The sequence below is a fragment of the Orcinus orca genome, chromosome 4 (genome assembly GCF_937001465.1).
Source record: "Orcinus orca chromosome 4, mOrcOrc1.1, whole genome shotgun sequence".
Taxonomy (NCBI): Eukaryota; Metazoa; Chordata; class Mammalia; order Artiodactyla; family Delphinidae; genus Orcinus; species Orcinus orca.
This window is the reverse complement of record NC_064562.1, coordinates 21,841,139-21,863,733: the sequence shown is the minus strand read 5'-3', so window position 1 is coordinate 21,863,733 and position 22,595 is coordinate 21,841,139. Positions and strand designations below refer to the sequence as shown.

General features: G+C 40.9%; 1 protein-coding gene across 9 annotated transcripts in view; it reads left to right on the top strand.

Annotated features, from left to right (window-relative positions):
* The window catches only part of MANBA (mannosidase beta), a 144,897-nt gene that overhangs the window by 104,989 nt on the left and 17,313 nt on the right, over positions 1-22,595 (top strand). For 8 of the 9 annotated variants that reach the window (XR_007476922.1, XR_007476923.1, XR_007476921.1 and 5 more), the window contains 3 exons: positions 2,739-2,881; positions 3,728-3,985; positions 6,928-7,477. Coding sequence is in view for 1 of the 9 variants with exons in the window: in XM_004263572.4 (XP_004263620.2) it covers positions 2,739-2,881; positions 3,728-3,985; positions 6,928-7,152 (626 nt within the window). In the remaining 8 variants the exon portion in view is untranslated. Of the gene's footprint in view, positions 1-2,738; positions 2,882-3,727; positions 3,986-6,927; positions 8,227-22,595 lie in introns of those variants that run through there. The other variant, XM_004263572.4, reaches the window with a different exon arrangement.

Genomic DNA, 22,595 nt, shown 5'->3' with positions numbered 1-22,595 from the left:
TGTATCTTGGTGTGGACCTCTTTGGGTTGATCTTGTTTGTGTTCCAGGACCTGCATGTCTGTTTCTTTTCCCAGGTTAGGGAAGTTTTCAGCCTACTGTGTCCTCAAATGTGTTCTCTGCCCCTTTCTCTCTCTCTTCGCCTTCTGAGACCCTATAATGTGAATATTAGTGCACTTGATTTTGTCCCAGAGGTCTCTTAAACTGTTCTCTTTTCTTTTTATTCTTTTTTCTGTTCAGCTTCAGTGATTTCCACTACTCTGTCTTCCATCTCCCTGATCCATTCCTCTGTATCATTTCATCTACTGTTGATTTCTTTTAGTGTAGTTTTCATTTTAATTGTTGTAGTTTTCATCTCTGTCTAGTTCTTTATATCTTCTAACTCTTTGTTAAACTTCTCACTGTGTTCCTCCATTCTTCTCCTGCATTCTTTGATCATCTTTATGATCATCACCCTGAACTCTTTCTTAGGTAGATTGCCTATCTCCACTTCACTTAGTTCTTCATCTGGGGTTTTATCTTCTTCCTTTGTTTGGAACATGTTCCTCTGTTGCCTCAGTTTGCTTAACTTGCTCTTTTTTTATTTCTATGTATCTGGTAGGTTGGTAATGTTTCCTGATCTTGGAGAAGTGGCCTTTTGTAAGAGGTACACTGTGCGTCCCAGCAGCTCACTCCCCTCTGGTCATCAGAGCTATACGCTCTAGGGGTGCCCCCTATGTGGGGTGCATGGGTCCTTCTGTGTGGTGGGCTTACTGATGTCGTTGGTCTAGTAGACATGGCTGGCCTTTGGCCCAATTGGTTTCCAGGCCCTGCCTTGTGTGGACCCTGCCAGCCACTGGTTGGTGGGGCTGGGTCATGAGGCTGCTGGTTGCAGAACCCTGGAGGGTCCCAGGGCTACTGCTGGTTCACTTGTGGGCAGAGCCAGGTTCTGGGGTGGGTGGTTACAGGACTGGGGTTCCTGGATCTAGTGTTGGCCTGATGGTGGGTGGGTGGGGCCAGTTCCTGATATGGCTGAATGCAGGTTCTGGGGTATTCCAAAGCTGGTGCTGGCCCATTGGTGAGTGGGGCTGGATCCCAGGGCAGCTGGCTGAGGCATCCAAGGTTTCTCAGAGCTGGTGTTGGTCTGCTGGTGGGTGGGGCCCAGGCCCGGGAGTCCTGGGGCTGGTGCCAATCTGCTGTGTTGGCTGTGTCCAACAAGGTAGGCTGTAGGGCTGCAGTGGTCCTGGGGCTGGTGTCTTCCCATTGGTGGGTGGAGTTGGTGTCCAGGGGATCCTGGAGCCAGTAGGTGAATCTGGGTCCTGGGGCTAGTGCTGGCCCACTGGTGGGCAGAGCTGACTCCTAGGGTCTCTGGCTGCAGGGCCCAGTGTCCCAGAGCTGATTTTGAATTGTTGTTGGGTGAAGCCAAGGCCCAGGATGTTCTGGGGCTAGTGCTGGCTGGCTGGTGGCTGGGGCTGGGTCCCAGGATTTGCAGCTGCCAGGCCCTGGGGGTCCTGAGGCTAGTGCACACTGTTGTATGGCACTGGGTCCTGGGCCCTCTGGTGGACAGGACCATGTCCTGAGGTGCCTTGGGCTCAGGAGGTCTTAAGGCAGCCTGTCTGCTGGTGGTTGTCCAGCTAATTGCTTGGCCTGAGGCGTTCCAGTACTGGTGTGAACAGGCTGGTGGGTGAGGCTGGGTCCTGGTGCCAATCAGCTGGAGGGAGAATTCCAAAATGGCGCTTGCCAGTGTCTGTGTCTCCAGGGTGAGCTCCAGTTGCTTGCTGCCTCTTTGGCAGACTCTCCAAGATCAGCAAATGAGTCTGACAGGCTCCTTTCAAATGACTGCATCTGCCCTGGTTCCTGGAGTGTGTGAGATTTCGTGTGAGCCCTTTAAGAGGGGAGTCTCTATTTCCCCCAGCCCTCTGGGACTCCTGAATTTAATCCCTGCAGGCCTTCAAAGCCAAACATTGTTGGGGCTGGGGGCTTGTCTTCCTGGTGCAAGATCCCCGGGCTGGGGAGCCCAATATGGGGCTCAGACCCCTCGTTCCTTGAGGAGTACCTCTGCAGTTGTAATTATTCTTACATTTGTGGGTCACCCACTCCTGGGGTGTGGGTCTTGACTGTGTGCAACTCTGCCTCTCCTACCCATCTTGTTGTGGTTCCTTCTTTATACCTTTAGTGGTAGATGATCTTTTCTGCTAGATTTTGGTCTTTCTCATAAATAGTTGCTCTGTAAATAGTTGTGATTTTGGTGTGCTCATGAGAGGAGGTGAGCTCAGGGTCTTCCTACTCCACCATCTTGGCCAGCCTCTATAATAGTATTTTTGCTAAGTAATACTAGCGAAATGAATATTTGTAACAGATGTTCACTGCCAATGCTCCTGACTCCCTTTTTCATGTGTATGTAGGGAAAAGGAACATCGGTACACTGAGCTTCTGGAAGCAGAATTGCATATGAGAAAGTGCTAGCTAGGAATCAGGTCTGGGCTCAAAATACTGCCCGTGGCATGTTTGACTTAACTGCTTGAGCTCCATTTCCTCATTTGAAAAGTGCGATGTTCATGGCTGCCTCGCTCAGATTTGAGGCTGACATGAGGTGGTGTCCAAAAATGCTACTTGCCCTCAACAAACATGGGTTCCCTCCACTGTCCGCTCTCCCTTCAATGCTCAGTGCCCTGAATTATGACAGGTTACACAGCTGGACCCTGTGGATGATGACTGCGACTGCTTGACCCTTGTTTCCTAACCCAACTGATTACTTTTAGAGTATGGAGGAAAGTGGAAAATGCTTCATTATTTTGCTCGGCGTTTCTTCGCTCCGCTGTTGCCGGTGGGTTTTGAGAATGAAGATGTGTTTTTCATCTACGGTGTGTCAGACCTTCACTCAGACCACAAGATGATGCTCACTGTAAGTTGCTTGGATTTTTTTTCTCTCTGTGGTAGAGGGCGAATTTTAGATTTCTTTAGTTATTTGGTTCTATTCTTTTTTGGAAAAAAAAAAAGAAATTAATTTGTATCAAAATGTCTCTACTGCTTGCAGCAGAAAATGAGCTGTTCTTGGAATTGGAAAACCTATATTCAGGGAAAAATTCTATTTATTCTATGACCTTAATGTCTTGGTTCAGTTTCCTCATCTGTAAAATGACACCAGCCTGCCTTCTTAAAGGATTTCTATGGATAGCGAATACAGTCATTAGATGACTGTGCATTGTAAACTGTAAAATGCCAGTTAAATCTAAGGTTATTTATAATCATGAGAAGCTGGAAATAGGCTAGACTTTACCAAAAGAACTCATTTAAAACAGTATGTTAAAGTGGAAATCAGTAAAATTATTCAGAATATATATGTGGAAAAATGAACTTGTATTTAAAACAATTTTAAGTAAAAGAAAGGGTAGAAACTCAAAGAAGTCTTGGGTGGCTACAGTTAGGAGGACATTGAGAACAAGTCAAGTCTATGAATTAACTATAATGTGCCAGGTCCTGTGCCTTCCATAAATTGCTTAATTCTCGCAACAGCCTGTGGAGTTAGTGCTGTTATTATTCTCATTTTACGTTTGAAGAAATGGATACTTTGAGAAGTTAACTTCTTGGTTACATGACAAGTACTTGGTGGGGCTATGGTTAAACCCAAGTTTCACAGTCTCTTAAGCAGTTCTGCTATTCTGACTTTCATCTATTATTACTCCTATTATTCTCTAAAAAAAATAGTAACTAAGAATGTTCGGTTTTTTTCTGTCTTGTTTCTCCCCAGGTGAGAGTCCACACATGGAGTTCCCTGGAGCCCGTGTGCTCTGAGACGACGAAGCCTTTTGTGATGAAAGCAGGGGAGTCTGCTCTTCTCTATGATAAGCCAGTAGCTGAATTATTAAGAGGATGTACAAATTGTACACGACAAAGCTGTGTGGTTTCCTTTTACCTGTCAACTGCCAGGGAGCTCTTGAGCCCAACCAACTATCACTTCCTGTCCTCACCAAAGGAGGCCAAGGGGCTCCACAAGGCAAATATCACTGTAAGCACCACTGGTCTGGGGTCACCGTGGCTTTGTGGAACTGTCCTGCTTTTTTGCAAAATTTCTCCTTGGTACTGAGCTTACCTGGGACCCGGGGAAGATTGGCCCCTTCCCACTGGAAGCAAAGAGCAAGTAATTTTTATTATTTGTATTTGTCAAAGCTTAAGGTTCCTGCCAGTCCTGCTGTCCCATCACATCTCCCTAGTCAGGCTGGTGCAGTGGAGGGTGAGGCAGCAGGAGTCATCACCACTGACTGCTCCTCCTGTAGGTTCCAGGCTCTGTCTGTCCTGGGGGCTTTACTGCATCAACCATGAACTATTATCATCTGCATATACAAGTGAGCAAACCTGTTTGGAGGGACCGAGTAACGTGTTTATAAAGTCCATGGCCAGGAAACAATGGAGCCGGTAGAAGCACTCTTAATTTTGCATTTTTAAGGAGAGTCTATTCATTTAAAAAATGTTCACTCTACTCTCTGATTTATTGCTTCCATGTTGCTCAGTCACCAACTCTCTTTATCACTGCCAAGGGAAAAAAAGAGATGATCAGGATAGGATGTGTTGTTATAAAAATTGTGTAGCTAGGGCTTCCTTGGTGGCGCAGTGGTTGAGAGTCTGCCTGCCGATGCAGGGGACACGGGTTCGTGCCCCGGTCCGAGAAGATCCCACATGCCGCAGAGCAGCTGGGCCCGTGAGCCATGGCTGCTGGGCCTGCACGTCCGGAGCCTGTGCTCCGCAACGGGAGAGGCCACAACAGTGAGAGGCACGCATACTGCAAAAAAAAAAAAAAAAAATTGTGTAGCTAGGAAATTTGGAATCTGTCTAGTTGATTGAAAACCTTTCCTTCCCTTTCCGCCTCTCCATGTAGTGATTGAAACTTTCTAGAAAAATATTTTCATTCTCTATTTTTAATCAATTTTAAGTTTGTTTTAGATTTCATTGAAAAGACTTAAGTGAGAGGATTTTTTACATTTGCTTTGGAAATCATATCAAAACTCAATCCTTGAAATGAAAGCATAGCTTCCTTCCCAATTAATAATGAAATATTCCCATAATGAAATCTATCTGTCACAACTGATATAGGGCAAATATGAAGGAAATGACATCCATTTACATAGCTTCTTTCCAGAAAAAAAGCACAAAACTATGTAGTAGACAAATCTGCAGTTTCTAGACAGGATTCAAAATCTTTCTTTCCTCATCTGGGCCTCCATTACTTTGAGATAACTGGGCTGGGGGAGAGGTAGGACTTCTTCCTTTGCCCTACCTCAATTGGATTTCAATGAGACTTTGCCTATCCTAAAGGGATATAATAACAATAATAATAGTAATGGTAGTTAACGTTATTGTAGGCTTAATGTAGGCCAGGCGCTTGGATGTACTATCCTCAGGGGGATGCTGGGGACTGAGTTTTCCTCCCTGTGTCCCTGAAGCCAGAATACAAGCTTGAGCTCTGGGCTCTGCAGTCAGATATGCAGAGATGAGGTTTCCGATCAGCAGAAGGCAACAACGAGAGGGAGCAGGTGCCAGTGTCCCTTCTGGCCTTGGCCTTGGGACAGAGTAGCTGAGGCTTCCCTGCAGGCTTGGTGGCAGCCAGGGCCAGCCATGTAAACTGTGTGCCTTCATCAGAATAGGTGGGTGGAATGATTTGGGAATTTGACATCTAACTTCAAGCCTGCATCTCTGACCCTCTGAGAGCTACCTAATACATTTTGTTTCTTTTTTGCTTCTACCAAAGTAGAGTTTCTTGTTAATAACTCAGAACCCTGCATGCTGTCTCAGGCTAAGTTATATATAGTAAAAATCGCCCTTGGAAATTCTTTATGTCACACATAACCTATAATGTCAAACCTATGGCGTGGCATGTATGCATGTGGAAGAGTCATGTTTCATGACAGATGCACGGCTTGAATACCAGGTCCCACTCAACTGTGTACTCACAGTGAGGGAGGTTCACAAACCCCCAGCCTCCAGGAAGCATCTCTGCCTCTCTCTCTGCCTGTGCTAAGAGGCTAATGAATGACAAGACTTAAACTGTGCTCTCCTTTGCTGATATCGTGTGGGATTCACACATGTTAAAAGTGCTCATGTAAAGCAACTATACTCCAATAAAAATGAATTTAAAAAGAAAAAAAAATTAAAGTAAGAAAGTTAAGGGTCAGATTACAAAGCTGAGAATTCACATTACGAAGATTTTTTCAAATATTTCAAAGTTGGATGGACTTATATCCAAATGAATAGGAAAATAATTTCATTTAGATGGTTCAGATTAAATAAAACGAATACTTGAAAAATTCTAAATAAGTACAATGTGATAGCTACCTAAGAATGAACGTTAGTAAATCTGTCAAGAGTAATATGAAAAGCAAATTAATTTGAGCTGAATAAAAAAAAAGTGCTAATAATGTAACTTTACTGACGATGCAATAAAAGAGGGAGAGCTCTAGTGGTAGAGCTTTTGGAGATGCCCGGCCGGCTGCTGCCTAGATTGCAGGATCTCCTCAGAAGACTAGAAGGTGAGCCCCATGGCTGTGCTCTGCAGCCAGCCCCACACAGATTCTGAGAAAGTCATTTAAAACACCCAGCCCTGGTGCAGAAATGTGCCTCTCTTGATGAGACCCTGAGAAAAAGGTATAAAGCTGTAAAAGCTACAAAGCCTTGAGATTCGTGTGAAATATTCTCCTTAATAATTGGAGACTACATATTCCCCCCCTCCCCGCCTGGTTTGAGATTACAATTTGGTAATTTTCCACAGCCTTCAATACATTTCCACATAGTTTTTAGCATCTGACACAGTGCATGGAATGTATGACTTTAGCAGCTGCAGGACCAAAGTTGTAGGAAATGCACTCCTTGTTAGCCACATCGATGTTCTGATAGGCGCTGTATATAGAATAGAGAGCTCTGCCCTCGTCCTTCACTTCATTTATCTTTTTCTTTCAGGCCACCATCTCTCAGCAAGGGGACACATTTGTTTTTCATCTGAAAACCTCAGCTGTTGCTCCCTTTGTTTGGTTGGATGTAGGAAGCATCCCAGGGAGATTCAGTGACAATGGTTTTCTCATGACTGAGGAGACACGGACTGTATTCTTCTACCCTTGGAAACCCACCAATGAGAGTGAATTGGAGCGATCTTTTCATGTGACTTCACTGGCGGATATTTACTGAGGGAATCCAGGCTGTATTGGCAGGAGCTGAAGGCAACCAGAAACAAGTTGAAGAGGCCAGGAAACGCGTCTGCTTGCTGTCAGGTGTCTGCATAACCACTTGGTGAAGAGCTTGTACTAGTGCATTCTCCCAGGGAAGGCTGTGTACTCAGGTGATGTCCTCCTCCAACAAAGCTGTGCCTAGGTGCCGTCCAGTCCGCACCAGGACTGTGGTTTTAGCCCATTTCCCCACAGCTTTTGTACCACATGAACCAGTTATAACCCAACTGCCTCTCCAAGCCCCGAAAGGAGGTCTGTCCACGTGCAGCCCTTTAAGGGAATCACAGGTACGTGATTATTGTGGTATCTGTGGAATCAAATGTGGAAGGTCGTGAGGTCATGTAGGCTCTCGTGGTTAGCTTTGAGAAATACCAAATAATCAGAATGAAACTGCTTTGTTGTTATTTCCAGAGGAAATGGAGATTCAAATGTCACAACAGAAAGAGAGTTCTGGGCGGTAGCCATATTGGTTGCTATTGCCGGAAAACTTGGGGGGTTGATTTTTGTCATTCGGTTACTTTTTGGGTAGGAGTCCTTTTTCCATTTGCAACGTTTTTTTAAAAATATTGTTTTAACAATAATAATTTATTTTTTCAAAGGCCATTGGAGTGATTCTTTGGAAAAAAAGCTCGTATTGAAATGGACATCACCATGGTCACTTTGGAAACTTCCGGGTGTCCTGACATAGGTCACCCATCGTTATGTATGGGCTTCAGATTTGGTTGAATCCAGTGAGCTTTCCAGTTCAAGGCTGTGGTTAGATTTGTACTTGGTGATCCTGGCAGCAAAGTGGTGTTCCCTTTAACTTGAGTTTGAACCATCTTAAAAAACATTGATTCATTATAATTGCTATGAAATCATTTTATTCTGCATTATCATGTTTATAAAATCACACTGGTAATGAAGCAAAGAGGGCAGAGTGTTAATAAGTAGCCAATGTGGGTAAAGGTGTGTAGGAATTTTTTCTGCTTTTGCGACTTTTCTGTAAGTTTGAAATTATGTTAAAATTTTAAAGTTGTATAAATTGCATTGACAACTTGGTGTTTCATTTGTGGCTTATTTCCTCATTCCATGAACACTCAGTTTTGCCCAGTACCATGCTGAGCATTAATTTCCGTTTAGCTCTGGTCAAGTTTTTAGTCTATTTGATAAACTTGAAGAGTTTGAAGAATCTAATCCAGGATATTTGAAGGGTCTTCTCTAAGAAGAATCAGGTAATTGGTTATAGAGTGGACTGGCAGTGAGAGTTTGGCTTTAGAATCAAGACTAAATAGATAATAGTTTTGGTTTTAAACCTGAGAATCTTTTGGCCATGGTTCAGAGACTAAAAAGAAATAAATGCAGCCAACCCAGGCCTCTCCTTCAGTATCTATGAGTTCCCTCATTTTATGTGTTATTTCAAAATACATATAACAGGCTTATGAAAGGCTGTGACTTAGGGATGTAACCCAGAAGATTCTTACCTGATAAATATTATATCACTTTCTTGTCACTGTTGCTGGGGGACAGGGAGGACACACCTCTCCATTCACTAGAGCATTTTTCTGTGCTAGGTACCCTGTGAGGTGGGCTTTGAAGTTGATGGGCCAAATTTACTGGGTTGGCCAAACCCAAAAAGTTTGTTTGGGTTTTTCCCTAATTCTGTAACGACCCAATACATTGCAATTCTGCCCTTACTAGCTCTGTAACCTTAATCTAGTTATTTAACTTCTACGTTCCGTTTTCTTGTGGTACAGTGGGAATAATTACGCTCACCTTGTAAGTGTGGGTTTTTTAAAATAATTAATTTATTTTTGGCTGCATTTGCTCTTCATTGCTGCATGCGGGCTTTCTCTAGTTGTGGCGAGCGGGGACTACTCTTCATTGTGGTGTGCGAGCTTCTCGTTGTGGTGGCCTCTCTTGTTGCGGAGCACAGGCTCTAGGCACGTGGGCTTCAGTAGTTGTGGCACGTGGGCTCAGTAGTTGTGGTTCACGAGCTCTAGAGCACAGGCTCAGTAGCGCACAGGTTTTGTTGCTCCGCGGCCTGTGGGATCTTCCCGGACCAGGGATTGAACCCGTGTCCCCTGCACTGGCAGGCGGATTCTTAACCACCGCACCACCAGGGAAGTCCCTGTAAGTGTGCTTTGAAGAATAAATTAAAAATGTGGTTCAAGGACTCGGCCCAGTACTGACACTTAGTGAAGGCTCTGTAAATGGAGGCGCCATTCTGGGGTGTGACCCTCTTGTCTAGAGAGGGCAGGGCTCCCACCCACACTGACCTGAGTCAGAATCCAAGTTCTGAGGCTTATTGGCTGTGTGACCTTGGGCAACCACTTGATCTTCTAGATTTTAGTTTTCTCATCTGTAAAATGGAGATAGTAATCTCTAACCTTCAAAGGTAGTGGTAAAGATTAAACAAATAGGGTCTGGAACAAAATAAATGCTAGTCATACTTTTTTATTTTTTGTGGTATGCCGGCCTCTCACTGTTGTGGCCTCTCCCCTTGTGGAGCACAGGCTCCGGACACGCAGGCTCAGCGGCCATGGCTCACGGGCCCAGCCGCTCCGCGGCACGTGGGATCCTTCCTGGACCGGGGCACGAACCCGTGTCCCCTGCATCGGCAGGCGGACTCTCAACCACTGTGCCACCAGGGAAGCCCTAGTCATACTTTTATAACATCATTATCACTCAGTACATGAAGCAAGGGTAAAAATGAAGCAAATAAAGGCAGATGCCTTTTTTCTTTCTTTTTTTAAAATTGAAGTATAGCTAATACCATATTGCATTAGTTTCAGGTGTACCGCAAGATGATTCACTTATATATATGTATTTTCAGATTATTTACCACTATAGGTTATTACAGTATATTGAGTATAATTCCTTGTGCTATACAGTAAATCCTTATTGTTTATCTGTCTTACATACAGTAGTGTGTATTTGTTAATCCCATACTCCTACTTTGCCCTCCTCTCTCCTCCTCTTTGGTAACCATAAGTTTGTTTTCTCTGTGAGTTTGTTCCTGGTTTTTTTTTTTTTGTTTGTTTTTTTAAATATTTTTTGATGTGGACCATTTTTAAAGTCTTTATTGAATTTGTTACAATATTCTGTTTTTTTATGTTTTGGTTTTTTTTGGCCGCAAGGCATGTGGGATCTTAGCTCCCCAACCAAGGATCGAACCCGCACCCCCTGCATTGGAAGGCAAAGTCTTAACCACTGGACCACCAGGGAAGTCCTTCCTGTTTTGTATATAGATTCATTTGCATTATTTTTTTAGATTCCACATGTAGGTAATAGCATATAATATTTGTCTTTCTCTGACTTGCTTCACTAAGTGTGATATTCTCTAGGTTCATCCATGTCACTGTAAATGCCAATATTTCATTTTTAAAAATATTTATTTTTTGGCTGCATCGGGTCTTAGTTGCAGCATGTGGGATCCTTCGTTGAGGCACATGGGCTCTTCGTTGTGGTGTGCAGGCTTCTCTCTAGTTGTGGTGTGTGGACTCGAGTGCGTGGGCTCAGTATTTGCGGCACGCGGGCTCTCTAGTTGTGGTGTGTGGGCTCCAGAGCATGTGGGCTCTGTAGTTGCGGCACGTGGGTTTAGTTGCCCTGCGGCATGTGGGATCTTAGTTTCCCGACCAGGGATTGAACCAGCGTCCCCTGCATTGCAAGACAGATTCTTAACCACTGGACCACCAGGGAAGTCCCAATATTTCATTTTTTTAAGGCTGAGTAATATTCCATTGTATATATGTATATAACACATTGTTTTTTTAGTACTATAGACAAGAGATTCACTTCAATTTTTTTTTACTTTTTATTTTTTAATTAAAAAATTTTAATTGAATTATAGTTGATTTTTAATGTTGTGTTAGTGTGTGGTATACAGCAATGTGATTCAGTATACCAGCTGGTATACATTACGACCTTGTTGTTTATCTATTTTATATATAGTAGTTTGTATCTGCTAGTCCCAAGCTCCTAATTTATCCCTCTCCCACCTTCTTTCCCCTTTGGTAACTATAAGTTTGTTTTCTACATCTGTGAGTCTGTTTCTGTTTTGTAAATAAGTTCATTTGTATCATATTTTGGATCCCACATATAAGTGATATCATAAGGCATTTGTCTTTCTCTGTCTGACTTACTTGACTTAGTATGATAATCTCTAGGCCCATCCGTGTTGCTGCAAATGGCATTATTTCATTCTTTTTTATGGTCGAGTAATATTCCACACACACACACACACACACACACACACACACACACACATACACATACATACCACAACTTCTTTATCCATTCATCTGTCAGTGAACATTAGGTTGCTTCCATGTCTCGACTATTGTAAATAGTGCTGCTGTGAACATTGGGGTGCGTGTATCTTTTCGAATTAGAGTTTTCTCCAGACATATGCCCAGGAGTGGAATTGTTGGATCATATGGTAACTCTGTTTTTAGTCTTTTAAGGAACCTCTATAGTGGCTGCACCAACTTATATTCCCACAAACAGTGTAGGAGGGTTCCCTTTTCTCCACACCCTCTCCAGCATTTGTTATTTATACACTTTTTAGTGATAGCCATTTTGACTGGTGTGAGGTGATACCTCACTGTAGTTTTGATTTGCATTTCTCTAACAATTAGTGAGGTGGAGCATCCTTTCATGTGACTTTGGCCATCTGTATGTCTTTTTGATTAGGTTGTTTGTTTTTTGGTATTAAGTTGCATGGACTGTTTATATACTTTGTATATTAACTTCTTTTTTTTAACATCTTGATTGGAGTATAATTGCTTTACAATGGTGTGTTAGTTTCTGCTTTATAACAAAGTGAATCAGTTATACATATACATATGTTCCCATATCTCTTCCCTCTTGTGTCTCCCTCCCACCCTCCCTATCCCACCCTCAATTAACTAGTTATTGGTCATATTGTTTGCAACTATTTTCTCCCAGTATGTGGGTTGTTTTTTCATTTTGTTGATGGTTTCCTTTACTGTGCAAGAGCTTTTAAGTTTGACTAGGTTCAATTTGTTTATTTTTGCTTTTATTTCTTTTGCCTTGGGAGATTGAGCTAAGAAAAGATTACTATGAATTACGTTAGAGAAGATTTTGTCTATGTTCTCTTCTAGGATTTTTATGGTGTCCTGTCTTATATTTAGGTCTTTAAACCATTGTGAGTTTATTTTTGTATATGGTGTGAGGGACTGTTCTAGTTTAATGGATTTACATGTAGCTGTCCAGCTCTCCAATACCACTTTTTGAAGAGGTTGTCTTTTCTCCATTGACTATCATTGCTCCCTTTGACGTAGATTAGCTGGCCGTAGGTGCGTGGGTTTATTTCTGGGCTCTCTATTCTGTCCCATTGAGCTGTTTGTCTGTTTTTGTGCCAAATACATGCTGCTTTGATTACTGTGATTTCTGTAGCTTTGTGGAACAGTCTGAAGCCTAGAAGGGTTATGTCTCCAGCTTTATTTTTTTCTTCAGGATTGCTTTGGCAATTCAGGGTCTCTTGTGGTTCCATATAAATTTTAGGATTATTTGTCCTAGTTCTGTGAAAAATGTCATGGGTATTTTGATAGTGATTGCATTAAAGTTTAGATTGCTTTGGGTAGTATGATGCCATTTTAATAGTATTACATTCTTCCAATCCAAGAGCATGGGTTATCTTTCCATTTCTTTAAATCACCATCAGTTTTCTTTATCAGTGTTTTATAGTTTTCAGTGTATAGGTCTTTTACTTCCTTGATTGTTTATTCCTAGGTATTTTTTTGACACAATATTAAATGGGATTTCTTTTTTACTTTCTGTTTCTAATATTACATTATTAGTGTAAAGACATGCAACAGATTTCTGTATATTAATCTTGTATCCTGCTACCTTGATGAATTCATTTATTAGTTCTAATAGTTTTTGTGTGGAGACTTTAAGGTTCTCTATATAGAGTGTCATGTCATCTACAAATAGTGACAGTTTTATTACTTCTTCCCTTCCAATTTGGAAGCCTTTTATTTCTTGTCTGATTGCTGCGGCTAGGACTTCCAATATTTTTTTGAATAGTAGTGGTGAGAGTAGGTATCCTTATCTTGGTCCTGAAGTTAATGGGAAGGTTTTCAGCTTTTCACTGTTAAGTGTTATGTTGGCTCTGAGGTTATTGTAAATGGCTTTTATTATGTTGAGATTTGTTCCCTCTATATCCACTTTGATGAGAGTTTTTATCATGAATGGATGTTGAATTTTGTCAAATGCTTTTTCTATGTCTATTGAGATGATCATATGATTTTTGTCTCTTGTTAATGTGGTATATCACATTGATTTGCATATGTTGAACCATCCTTGTGACCCTGGAATGAATCCAACTTGATAGTGGTGTATGATCCTTTTTATGTATTGTTGGATTCAGTTTCCTAATATTTTGTGGAGGATTTTTGCATCTATATTCATCAAAGATATTGGCTGTAATTTTCTTTTTTGTAATGTCTTTGGTTTTGGTATCATGGCAATGGTAGCTTCATAGAATGAATTTGGGAGTGTTCCCTTCTCTTCAAATCTTTGAAACAGTTATGTTTGGTAGAATATCCCAGTGAAGCTGTCTGGTCCTGGACTTTTGTTTGGAGGGAGTTTGTTTGTTTGTTTATTTTTTGGTTTTTGTTTGTTTGTTTTTTTAAATTACAGAGTCTATTTCACTTCTAGTGATCGGTCTGTTCAAATTATCTGTTTCTTTTTGACTCAGTTTTGGCAGGCTGTATGTTTCTGGAACCTTGTCCATTTCTTCTACGTTGTTCAATTTGTTGGCATATAACTGTTCATAATATTCTCTTACGATTTTTTGTATTTCTGTGGTATCAGTTATTTCTCCTCTTTCATTTCTTATTTTATTTGGGTCCTCTCTCTTTTCTTCTTGGTGAGCCTAGATAGAGGTTTGCTGATTTAGTTTATCTTTTCAAAAAACCAGCTCTTGGTTTTATTGATCTTTCCTATTGTTTTTAATCTCTATTTTATTTATTTCCTCTCTGATCTTTATTATTTTCTTCCTTGTGCTGACTTTGGGTTTTGTTTGTTCTTTTTCTAATTCTGTTAGCTGTAGGTTAGGCTGCTTATTTGAGATTTTTCTTGTTTCTTGAGGAAGGCCTATATCGCTATTCCCTCTTAGCATTGCTTTTGCTGCATCTCATAGATTTTATATGGTTGTGTTTTCATTTTTTAAATAAATTTATTTATTTTAATTTATTTTCATTTTTGGCTGTGTTGGGTCTTTGTTGCTGCATGCAGGATTTCTCTAGTTGCAGCGAGTGGGGGCTACTCTTCATTGCAGTGTGCGGGTTACTTATTGCAGTGGCTTCTCTTGTTGTGGAGCACGGGCTCTAGGTGCATGGGCTTCAGTAGTTGTGACGTGTGGGCTCAGTAGTTGTGACGTGTGGGCTCAGTAGTTGTGACTTGCGGGCTCTAGAGCTCAGGCTCAGTAGTTGTGGTGCACAGGCTTAGTTGCTCTGTGGCATGTGGAATCTTCCTGGACCAGGGCTGGAACCCGTGTCCCCTGTCTTGGCAGGCGGATTCTTCATCACTGTGCCACCAGCGAAGCCCTGTGTTTTCATTTTTATTTGTCTTTAGGTATTTCTGATTTCTTCTTTCAGTTCATCATTGACCCATTGGTTTTTAGTAGCATGTTGTTTAGTTTTCGTGTGTTCATTCTTTTCCCATTTTTCTTTCTGTGGTTGATTTCTAGTTTCATACTCTTGTGGGCCGAAAAGATGCTTGAAATAATTTCTGTCCTCTAAACTTGTGGCTTGTTTTGTGACCTAGTATGTGGTCTGTCCTAGAGACTGTTCCATATGGGCTTGAAAAGAATATGTGTTCTGGGTTTTTTTTTTTTTTTTTTGGATGTAGTATCCTGTAGATATCAATTAAGCCCAATTGGTCTGTTGTGTCATTTAGGACCTCTGTTGCCTTATTGATTTTCTGTCTGGATGATCTGTCCATTGATATCAGTGGGGTGTTAAAGTCTTCTAGTATTATTATATTACTGTCAATTTCTTCCTTTATGTCTGTTAGTATTTGCTTTCTGTATTTAGGTGCTTCTATATTGGGTGCATATATGTTAATGCGTGTACTATCCTCTTCTTGTATTGATCCCTATATCATTATATATTGCTCTTCTTTGTCTTTCTTTATGGCCATTGTTTTAAAGTCTATTGTGACCCTGCTTTCTTGTTGTTTCCGTTTGCATGAAATCTCTTTTTGCATCCCTTCACTTTCAATCCGTGTGTGTCTTTTACCCTGAAGTGAGTTTCTTGTAGGCAGTATATTGTAGGTTTTTGTTTTTTTTAATCTAGTCTGCCACTGTGTGTCTTTTGATTGGAGCATTTAATCTATTGACATTTGAAATAATTATTGATAAGTACGTGCTTATTGACATTTTAATCCTGTTTTCCGGTTGTTTTTGTAGTTCTTCTTTGTTTTTTTTTTTAACGTCTTTATTGGAGTATAATTGCTTTACAGTGGTGTGTTAGTTTCTGCTTTATAACAAAGTGAGTCAGCTATATGTATAAATATATTCCCATATCCCCTCCCTCTTCCATCTCCCTCCCACCCTCCCTATCCCACCCCTCTAGGTGGTCACAAAGCACCAAGCTGATCTCCTTGTGCTATGCAGCTGCTTCCCACTAGCTATCTATTTTACATTTGGTAGTGTATATAAGTCCATGCCACTCTCTCACTTTGTACCAGCTTACCCTTCCCCCTCCCCATGTCCTCAAGTCCATTCTCTACACCTGCATCTTTATTCCTGTCCTGCCCCTATGTTCTTCAGAACCATTTTTTTTCTTTGTTTCTTCTTTTTCGTTTTTCCTTTTGTAGTTGACGATTTTCTTTCAAAGTATGCTTGAGTAACTTTCTTTTCGGTTTTTGTGAATCTATTGTATGTTTTTGACTTGTGGTTACCATGTTCAAGTATGTTGACCCATAACTATATCTATTTGCTTTATTTTTTTAAATTAATTTATTTTTTAAAAAAATTTATTTTATTTTTATTTTTGGCTGTGTTGGGTCTTAGTTGTGGCACACAGGATCTTCGCTGAGGCATGCGGGATCTTTCATTGTGGCACGCGGTTTTCTGTCTGGTTGTAGTGTGTGGGTTTTCTCTTCTCTAGTTGTGGCGCACAGGCTCTAGGGCATGTGGGCTCTGTAGTTGTGTGTGGGTTCCAGAGCACATGGGCTCTGTAGTTTGTGGCACGCGGTCTCTGTCATTGAGGTGCGTGAGCTCAGTAGTTGTGGCGCCCAGGATTAGTTGCCCCATGACATGTGGGATCTTAGTTCCCTGACCAGGGATCGAACCCACATCCCCTGCATCGTAAGGTGGATTCTTTACCACTGAACCACCAAGGAAGTCCCTATCTATTTGCTTTAAAATGATAGTCATACAAGTTCAAAGGCATTCTAAAAGATCTATATTTTTATCCACCCCTCCCTCACATTTTGTGATTTTGGTGTCCTATTTACATCTTCATTCTTATACTTTTACTGTTAATTGTAGTTATAATCACCTTTACAGTTCTTTGATTTTTTTAAATCCAAGTACAGGCTTATTTAAATGATCTTCAACCCTTTTATATATTTGCCTTTCCTATTGTGATTTTCCCTTTCCTATAGATTTTTGCTTCTTTTCTATTTAGGGAAGACCTTTCAATATTTCTTTCAGGGTTGGTTTAGTATTGCTATTTTATTTTACTTTATTTTAGTATAGTTGCTTTACACTGTTGTGTTAGTTTCTGCTACAGTGAAGTGAATCAGCTATATGTATACACATATCCTCTCCCTTTTGGACTTCCCTCCCACCCCACCCCCATCCCACCCATCTAGGTCACTACAGAGCACCAAACTGAGCTCCTGTGCTATACATCAGGTTCCCATGAACTATCTATTTTACACATGGCAGTGCACATATATCAATGCCAATCTCCCAATTCATCCCCCTCACCGTGTCCACATGTCCGTTCTCTACATCTGCATCTCTATTCCTGCCCTTCAAATGGGTTCATCAGTACCATTTTTCTAGATTCCACATACATGCATTAATACATGATATTTGTTTTTCTTACTGACTTGCTTCACTCTGTATCACAGACTCTAGGTCCATCCATGTCTATACAAATGACCCAATTTCGTTAATTTTAATGGCTAATGTTCTGTTGTATATATGTACCACATCTTCTTTATCCAGTCCTCTATTGATGGACATTTAGGTTGCTTCCTGTCCTGGCTGTTGTAAATAGTGCTGCAATGAACATTGGGGTGCATGTGTCTTTTTGAATTATGGTCTTATCAGGGTATATGCCCAGTAGTGGGATTGCTGGGTCATATGGTAGTTCTATTTTTAGTTTTTCAAGGAAACTCCGTGCTGTTCTCCATAGTGGCTGTATCAATTTACATTCCCACCAACAGTGCAAGAGGGTTCCCTTTTCTCCACACCCTCTCTCGCATTTATTGTTTGCAGATTTTTTGATGATGGCCATTCAGACCGGTGTGAGGTGATACCTCATTGTAGTTTTGATCTGCATTTTTCTAATAATTAGTGATATTGAGCATCTTTTCATGTGCTTCTTGGCTATCTGTATGTCTTCTTTGGAGAAATGTCTGTTTAGGTCTTCCACCCACTTGTTTGATTGGGTTGTTTGTTTTTTTGATATTGAGCTGCATGAGTTGTCTTTATATTCTGGAGATTTATCCCATGTCAGTTGCTTCGTATGCAATTATTTTCTCCCATTCTGAGGATCGTCTTTTCGTCGTGTTTATGGTTTTCTTTGCTGTGGAAAAGCTTTTAAATTTCATTAGATCCCATTTGTTTATTTTTGTTTTTATTTTCATTACTGTAGGAGGTGAGTCAAAAAAGATCTTGCTGTGATTTATTATGACGTCATAGAGTGTTCTGCCTATGTTTCCCTCTAAGAGATTTATAGTGTCCGGTCTTACTTTTAGGTCTTTAATACATTTTGAGTTTATTTTTGTGTATGGTGTTATGGAGTGTTCTAATTTCTTTCTTTTACATGTAGCTGTCCAGTTTTCCCAGCACCACTTTTTGAAGAGACTGTCTTTTCTCCATTATATATTCTAGCCTCCTTTGTTATAGATTAGTTGACCATAGGTACATGAGTTTACCTCTGGGCCTTCTCTCCTGTTCCACTTATCTGTTCTGTTTTAGTGTCAGTACCATACTGTCTTGATTACTGTAGCTTTGTAGTATAGTCTGGAGTCAGGGAGCCTGATTCCTCCAGCTGATTCAACCAGCTTGTGTTGAATTTTTCTTTTCCAGATTGCTTTGGCTATTGGGGGTCTTTTGTGTTTCCATACAAATTGTAAAATTTTTTGTTCTAGTTCTGTGAAAAATGCCATTGGTAATTTGATAGGGATTGAACTGAATCTGTAGATTGCTTTGGGTAGTATAGTCATTTTCACAATATTGATTCTTCCAATCCAAGAACATGGTATATCTCTCCATGTGTTTGTGCCATCTTTGATTTCTTTCATCAGTGTCTTATAGTTTTCTGAGTACAGGTGTTTTGTCTCCTTAGGTAGGTTTATTCCTAGGTATTTTATTCTTTTTGTTGCAATGGTGAATGGTATTGTTTCCTTAATTTCCCTTTCTGATCTTTCATTGTTAGTGTATAGGAATACAAGAGATTTCTGTGCATTAATTTTGTATCCTGCAACTTTACCACATTCATTGATTAACTCTAGTAGTTTTCTGGTGGCATTTTTAGGATTCTCTATGTATAGTTTCATGTCATCTGCAAACAGTGACAGTTTTACTTCCTCTTTTCCAGTTTGTATTCCTTTTATTTCTTTTTCTTCTCTGATTGCCATAGCTAGGACTTCCAAAACTATGTTGAATGAAAGTGGCGAGAGTGGACATCCTTGTCTTGTTCCTGATCTTAGAGGAAATGCTTTCAGTTCTTCACCATTGAGAATGATATTTGCTGTGAGTTTGTCGTATATGGCCTTTATTATGTTGAGGTATGTTCCCTCTATTCCCACTTTCTGGAGAGTTTTTATCATAAATGGGTGTTGAATTTTGTCACAAGCTTTTTCTGTATCTATTGAGGTGATCATATGGTTTTTATTCTTTAATTAATTAATATGGTGTTTCACATTGATTGATTTTCATATATTGAAGAATCCTTGCATTCCTGGGATAAACCCCACTTGATCATGGTGTATGATCCTTTTAATGTGTTGTTGGATTCTGTTTGCTAGTATTTTGTTGAGAATTTTTGCATCCATATCCATCAGTATTATTGGTCTGTAATTTTCTTTTTTTGTGACATCTTTGTCTGGTTTTGGTATCAGGGTGATGGTGGCCTCGTAGAATGAGCTTGGGAGTGTTCCTTCCTCTGCAGTTTTTTGGAAGAGTTTGAGAAGGATGTGTTAAGTCTTCTCTAAATGTTTGAAAGAATTTGCCTTTGAAGCCTTCTTGTCCTGGACTGTTGTTTGTTGGAAGATTTTTTTAAAAATAAATTTATTTATTTATTTTTGTCTGTGTTGGGTCTTTGTTGCTGAGCGTGGGCTTTCTCTAGTTGCGGTGAGTGGGGGCTACTCTTTGTTGTGGTGCACAGTCTTCTCATTGCAGTGGCTTCCCTTGTTTTGGAGTATGGGCTCTAGGCGTGCGGGCTTCAGTAGTTGTGGCACGCGGGCTCAGTAGTTGTGGCTCGCGGGGTCTAGAGTGCCGGCTCAGTAGTTGTGGCACATGGGCTTAGTTGCTCTGCGGCATTCCCGGACCAGGGCTCGAACCCATGTCCCTTGCATTGGCAGGCGGATTCTTAACCACTGCACCACCACGAAAGTCCCTGTTGGAAGATTTTTAATTGCAGTTTCAATTTCATTACTTGTGATTGGTCTGTTTATATTTTCTATTTCTTCCCAGTTCAGTCTTGGAAGGTTGTACCCTTCTAGGAATTTGTGCCTTTCTTCCAGGTTGTCCATTTTATTGCCATATGGTTGCTTGTAGTAGTCTCTTATAATCCTTTGTATTTCTGCAGTGTCAGTTGTAATTTCTCCTTTTTTATTTCTAATTTTATTGATTTGAGTCCTTTCCCATTTTTTTCTTGATGAGTCTTGTTTATCTTCTCAAAGAACTAGCTTTTAGTTTCATTGATTTTTACTGTTGTTTTCTTCATTTCTATTTCACTTATTTCTGCTCTGATTTTTATGATTTCTTTCCTTCTACTAACTTTGGGTTTTGTTCGTTGTTCTTTCTTTAGTTGCTTTAGGTGTTAGGGTAGGTTGTTTATTTGAGATTTTTCTTCTTTCTTGAGGTAGGATTAAATTGCTGTAAACTTTCTTCTTAGGACTGCTTTGCTGCATCCCATACGTTTTGGGTCATCGTGTTTTCCTTGTCATTTGTCCCCCCACCCCCCAAGGCCTCTTCTGGCCGTGGGGGTCCTGGGCCTGAGCCCCACCCCAAGACCTATGCCGGCCACATGGGTCCTGGGCCTGAGCCCCACCTCCGCAGAAGCCTCTTCTGGCCGTGTGGGTCCAAGGCAGGCTGAGCACCAGCCTCCTCCAGTGCCTCCTCTGGCTATGCTGACCCCTGCGGTTATGCCTGTGGAGGCCTGCGCCCCAGCTGGCCTGCACGGGCATGTGTGTTATGGGACAGCTGGTGAGAGGAACACATGCAGAGGTGGGGCTGACGCAGCGGGTCCAGAGACCTACCTAGAGGTCTTGGAGGCCTACTGGGGAGGCGGGGGTAGGCTGTAGCTCCCTGTGGGGGCAAGGACACTGATAGAGAAGGCACCAGGGAATTTTTAATTTTTATTTATTTTATGTTTTAATTTTCTTTATTTTATTTTTTATTTTTGTTTTGCTGTTATGGTTCTGTTTTTGTTGTTTCATTTTTATTGTTCTTTTTTTCTAATATATTTTTTATTTTTCTAATTTTATTTTAGTTTTCATTCTTTGTTATTGTTATGCTCTTTTCTGTTAGTTGCTTTTATGGTGTTTTGTTGTTTTTGTTTTTGTTTTGTTTTGCACACTGCGTGGCTTGCAGGTCTTGGTTCCCAGTCCAGGGGTCGGGCCTGAGCTGCTGTGTTAGGAGCACTGAGTCTAAGCTGCTGTATTAACAGAGAACTTCAGGTCCCAGGGAATATTAATCAGTGTGAGGTCTCCCGGAGGTCCTCATCTTGGCACCAAGACCTGGCTCCCCCCAGCTGCCTGCAAACTCCAGTGCTGGACGCCTCATGCCAAACAACAAGCAAGTCAGGAATACAGCCCTACTGATCAAAAAAAATGAGATGACAAAAAGTGTGCTACAGATGAAGGAGCAAGGTTAAAATCTGTAAGACTAAATAAATGAAGAGGAAATGGGCAACCTACCTGAAAAAAATTCAGAGTAATGATAATAAAGGTGATCCAAAATATTGGAAATAGAATGGAGGCATGGATTGAGAAAATACAAGAAACATTTAACAAGGACCTAGAATAACTAAAGAACAAACCAACAGTGATGAACAACACAATAACTGAAATGAAAAATACACTAGAAGGAATCAATAACAGAATAACTGAGACAGAACAATGGTTAAGTGAGCTGGAAGATGGCATGGTGGAAGTAGCTGCCATGGAGCAGAATAAAGAAAAAAGAATGAAAAGAAGTGAAGACAGTCTCAGGGACCTTTGGGACAACATTAAATGCACCAACATTCAAATTTTAGGGGTCCCAGAAGAAGAAGAGAAAGAGGAAGGGTCTGAGAATATATTTGAAGAGATCATAGTTGAAAACTTCCCTAACGTGGGAAAGGAAATAGCCACCCAAGTCCAGGAAGCGCAGAGAGTTCCACACAGGATAAACCTAAGGAGAAACATGCCAAGACACATATTATTCAAAGTAACAAAAATTAAATTGAAAGAAAAAATATTAAAAGCAACAAGGGAAAAGCAAAAAATAACATACACAGGAATCCCCATAAGGTTATCACCTGATTATTCAGCAGAAACTCTGCAGGCCACAAGGGACTAGCAGGACATATTTAAAGTGATGAAAGGGAAAAACCTACAACCAAGGTTATTCTACCCAGCAAGGATCTCATTCAGATTTGACGGAGAAATCAAAAGCTTTATAGACAAGCAAAAGCTAAGAGAATTCAGCACCACCAAACCAGTTCTGCAATAAATGCTAAAGGAACTTCTCTAGGTGGGAAACACAAGAGAAGAAAAAGACATACAAAAACAAACCCAAAACAATAAAGAAAATGGTAGTAAGAACGTACATATGCATAATTACCTTAAGTGTAAATGGATTAAGTGCTCCAACCAAAAGACACAGACTGGCTGGATGGATACAAAAACAAGACCCATATATATACTGTCTACAAGAGACCCACTTCAGACCGAGAGGCATATACAGACTGAGAGTGAGGGCATGGAAAAAGGTGTTCCATGCAA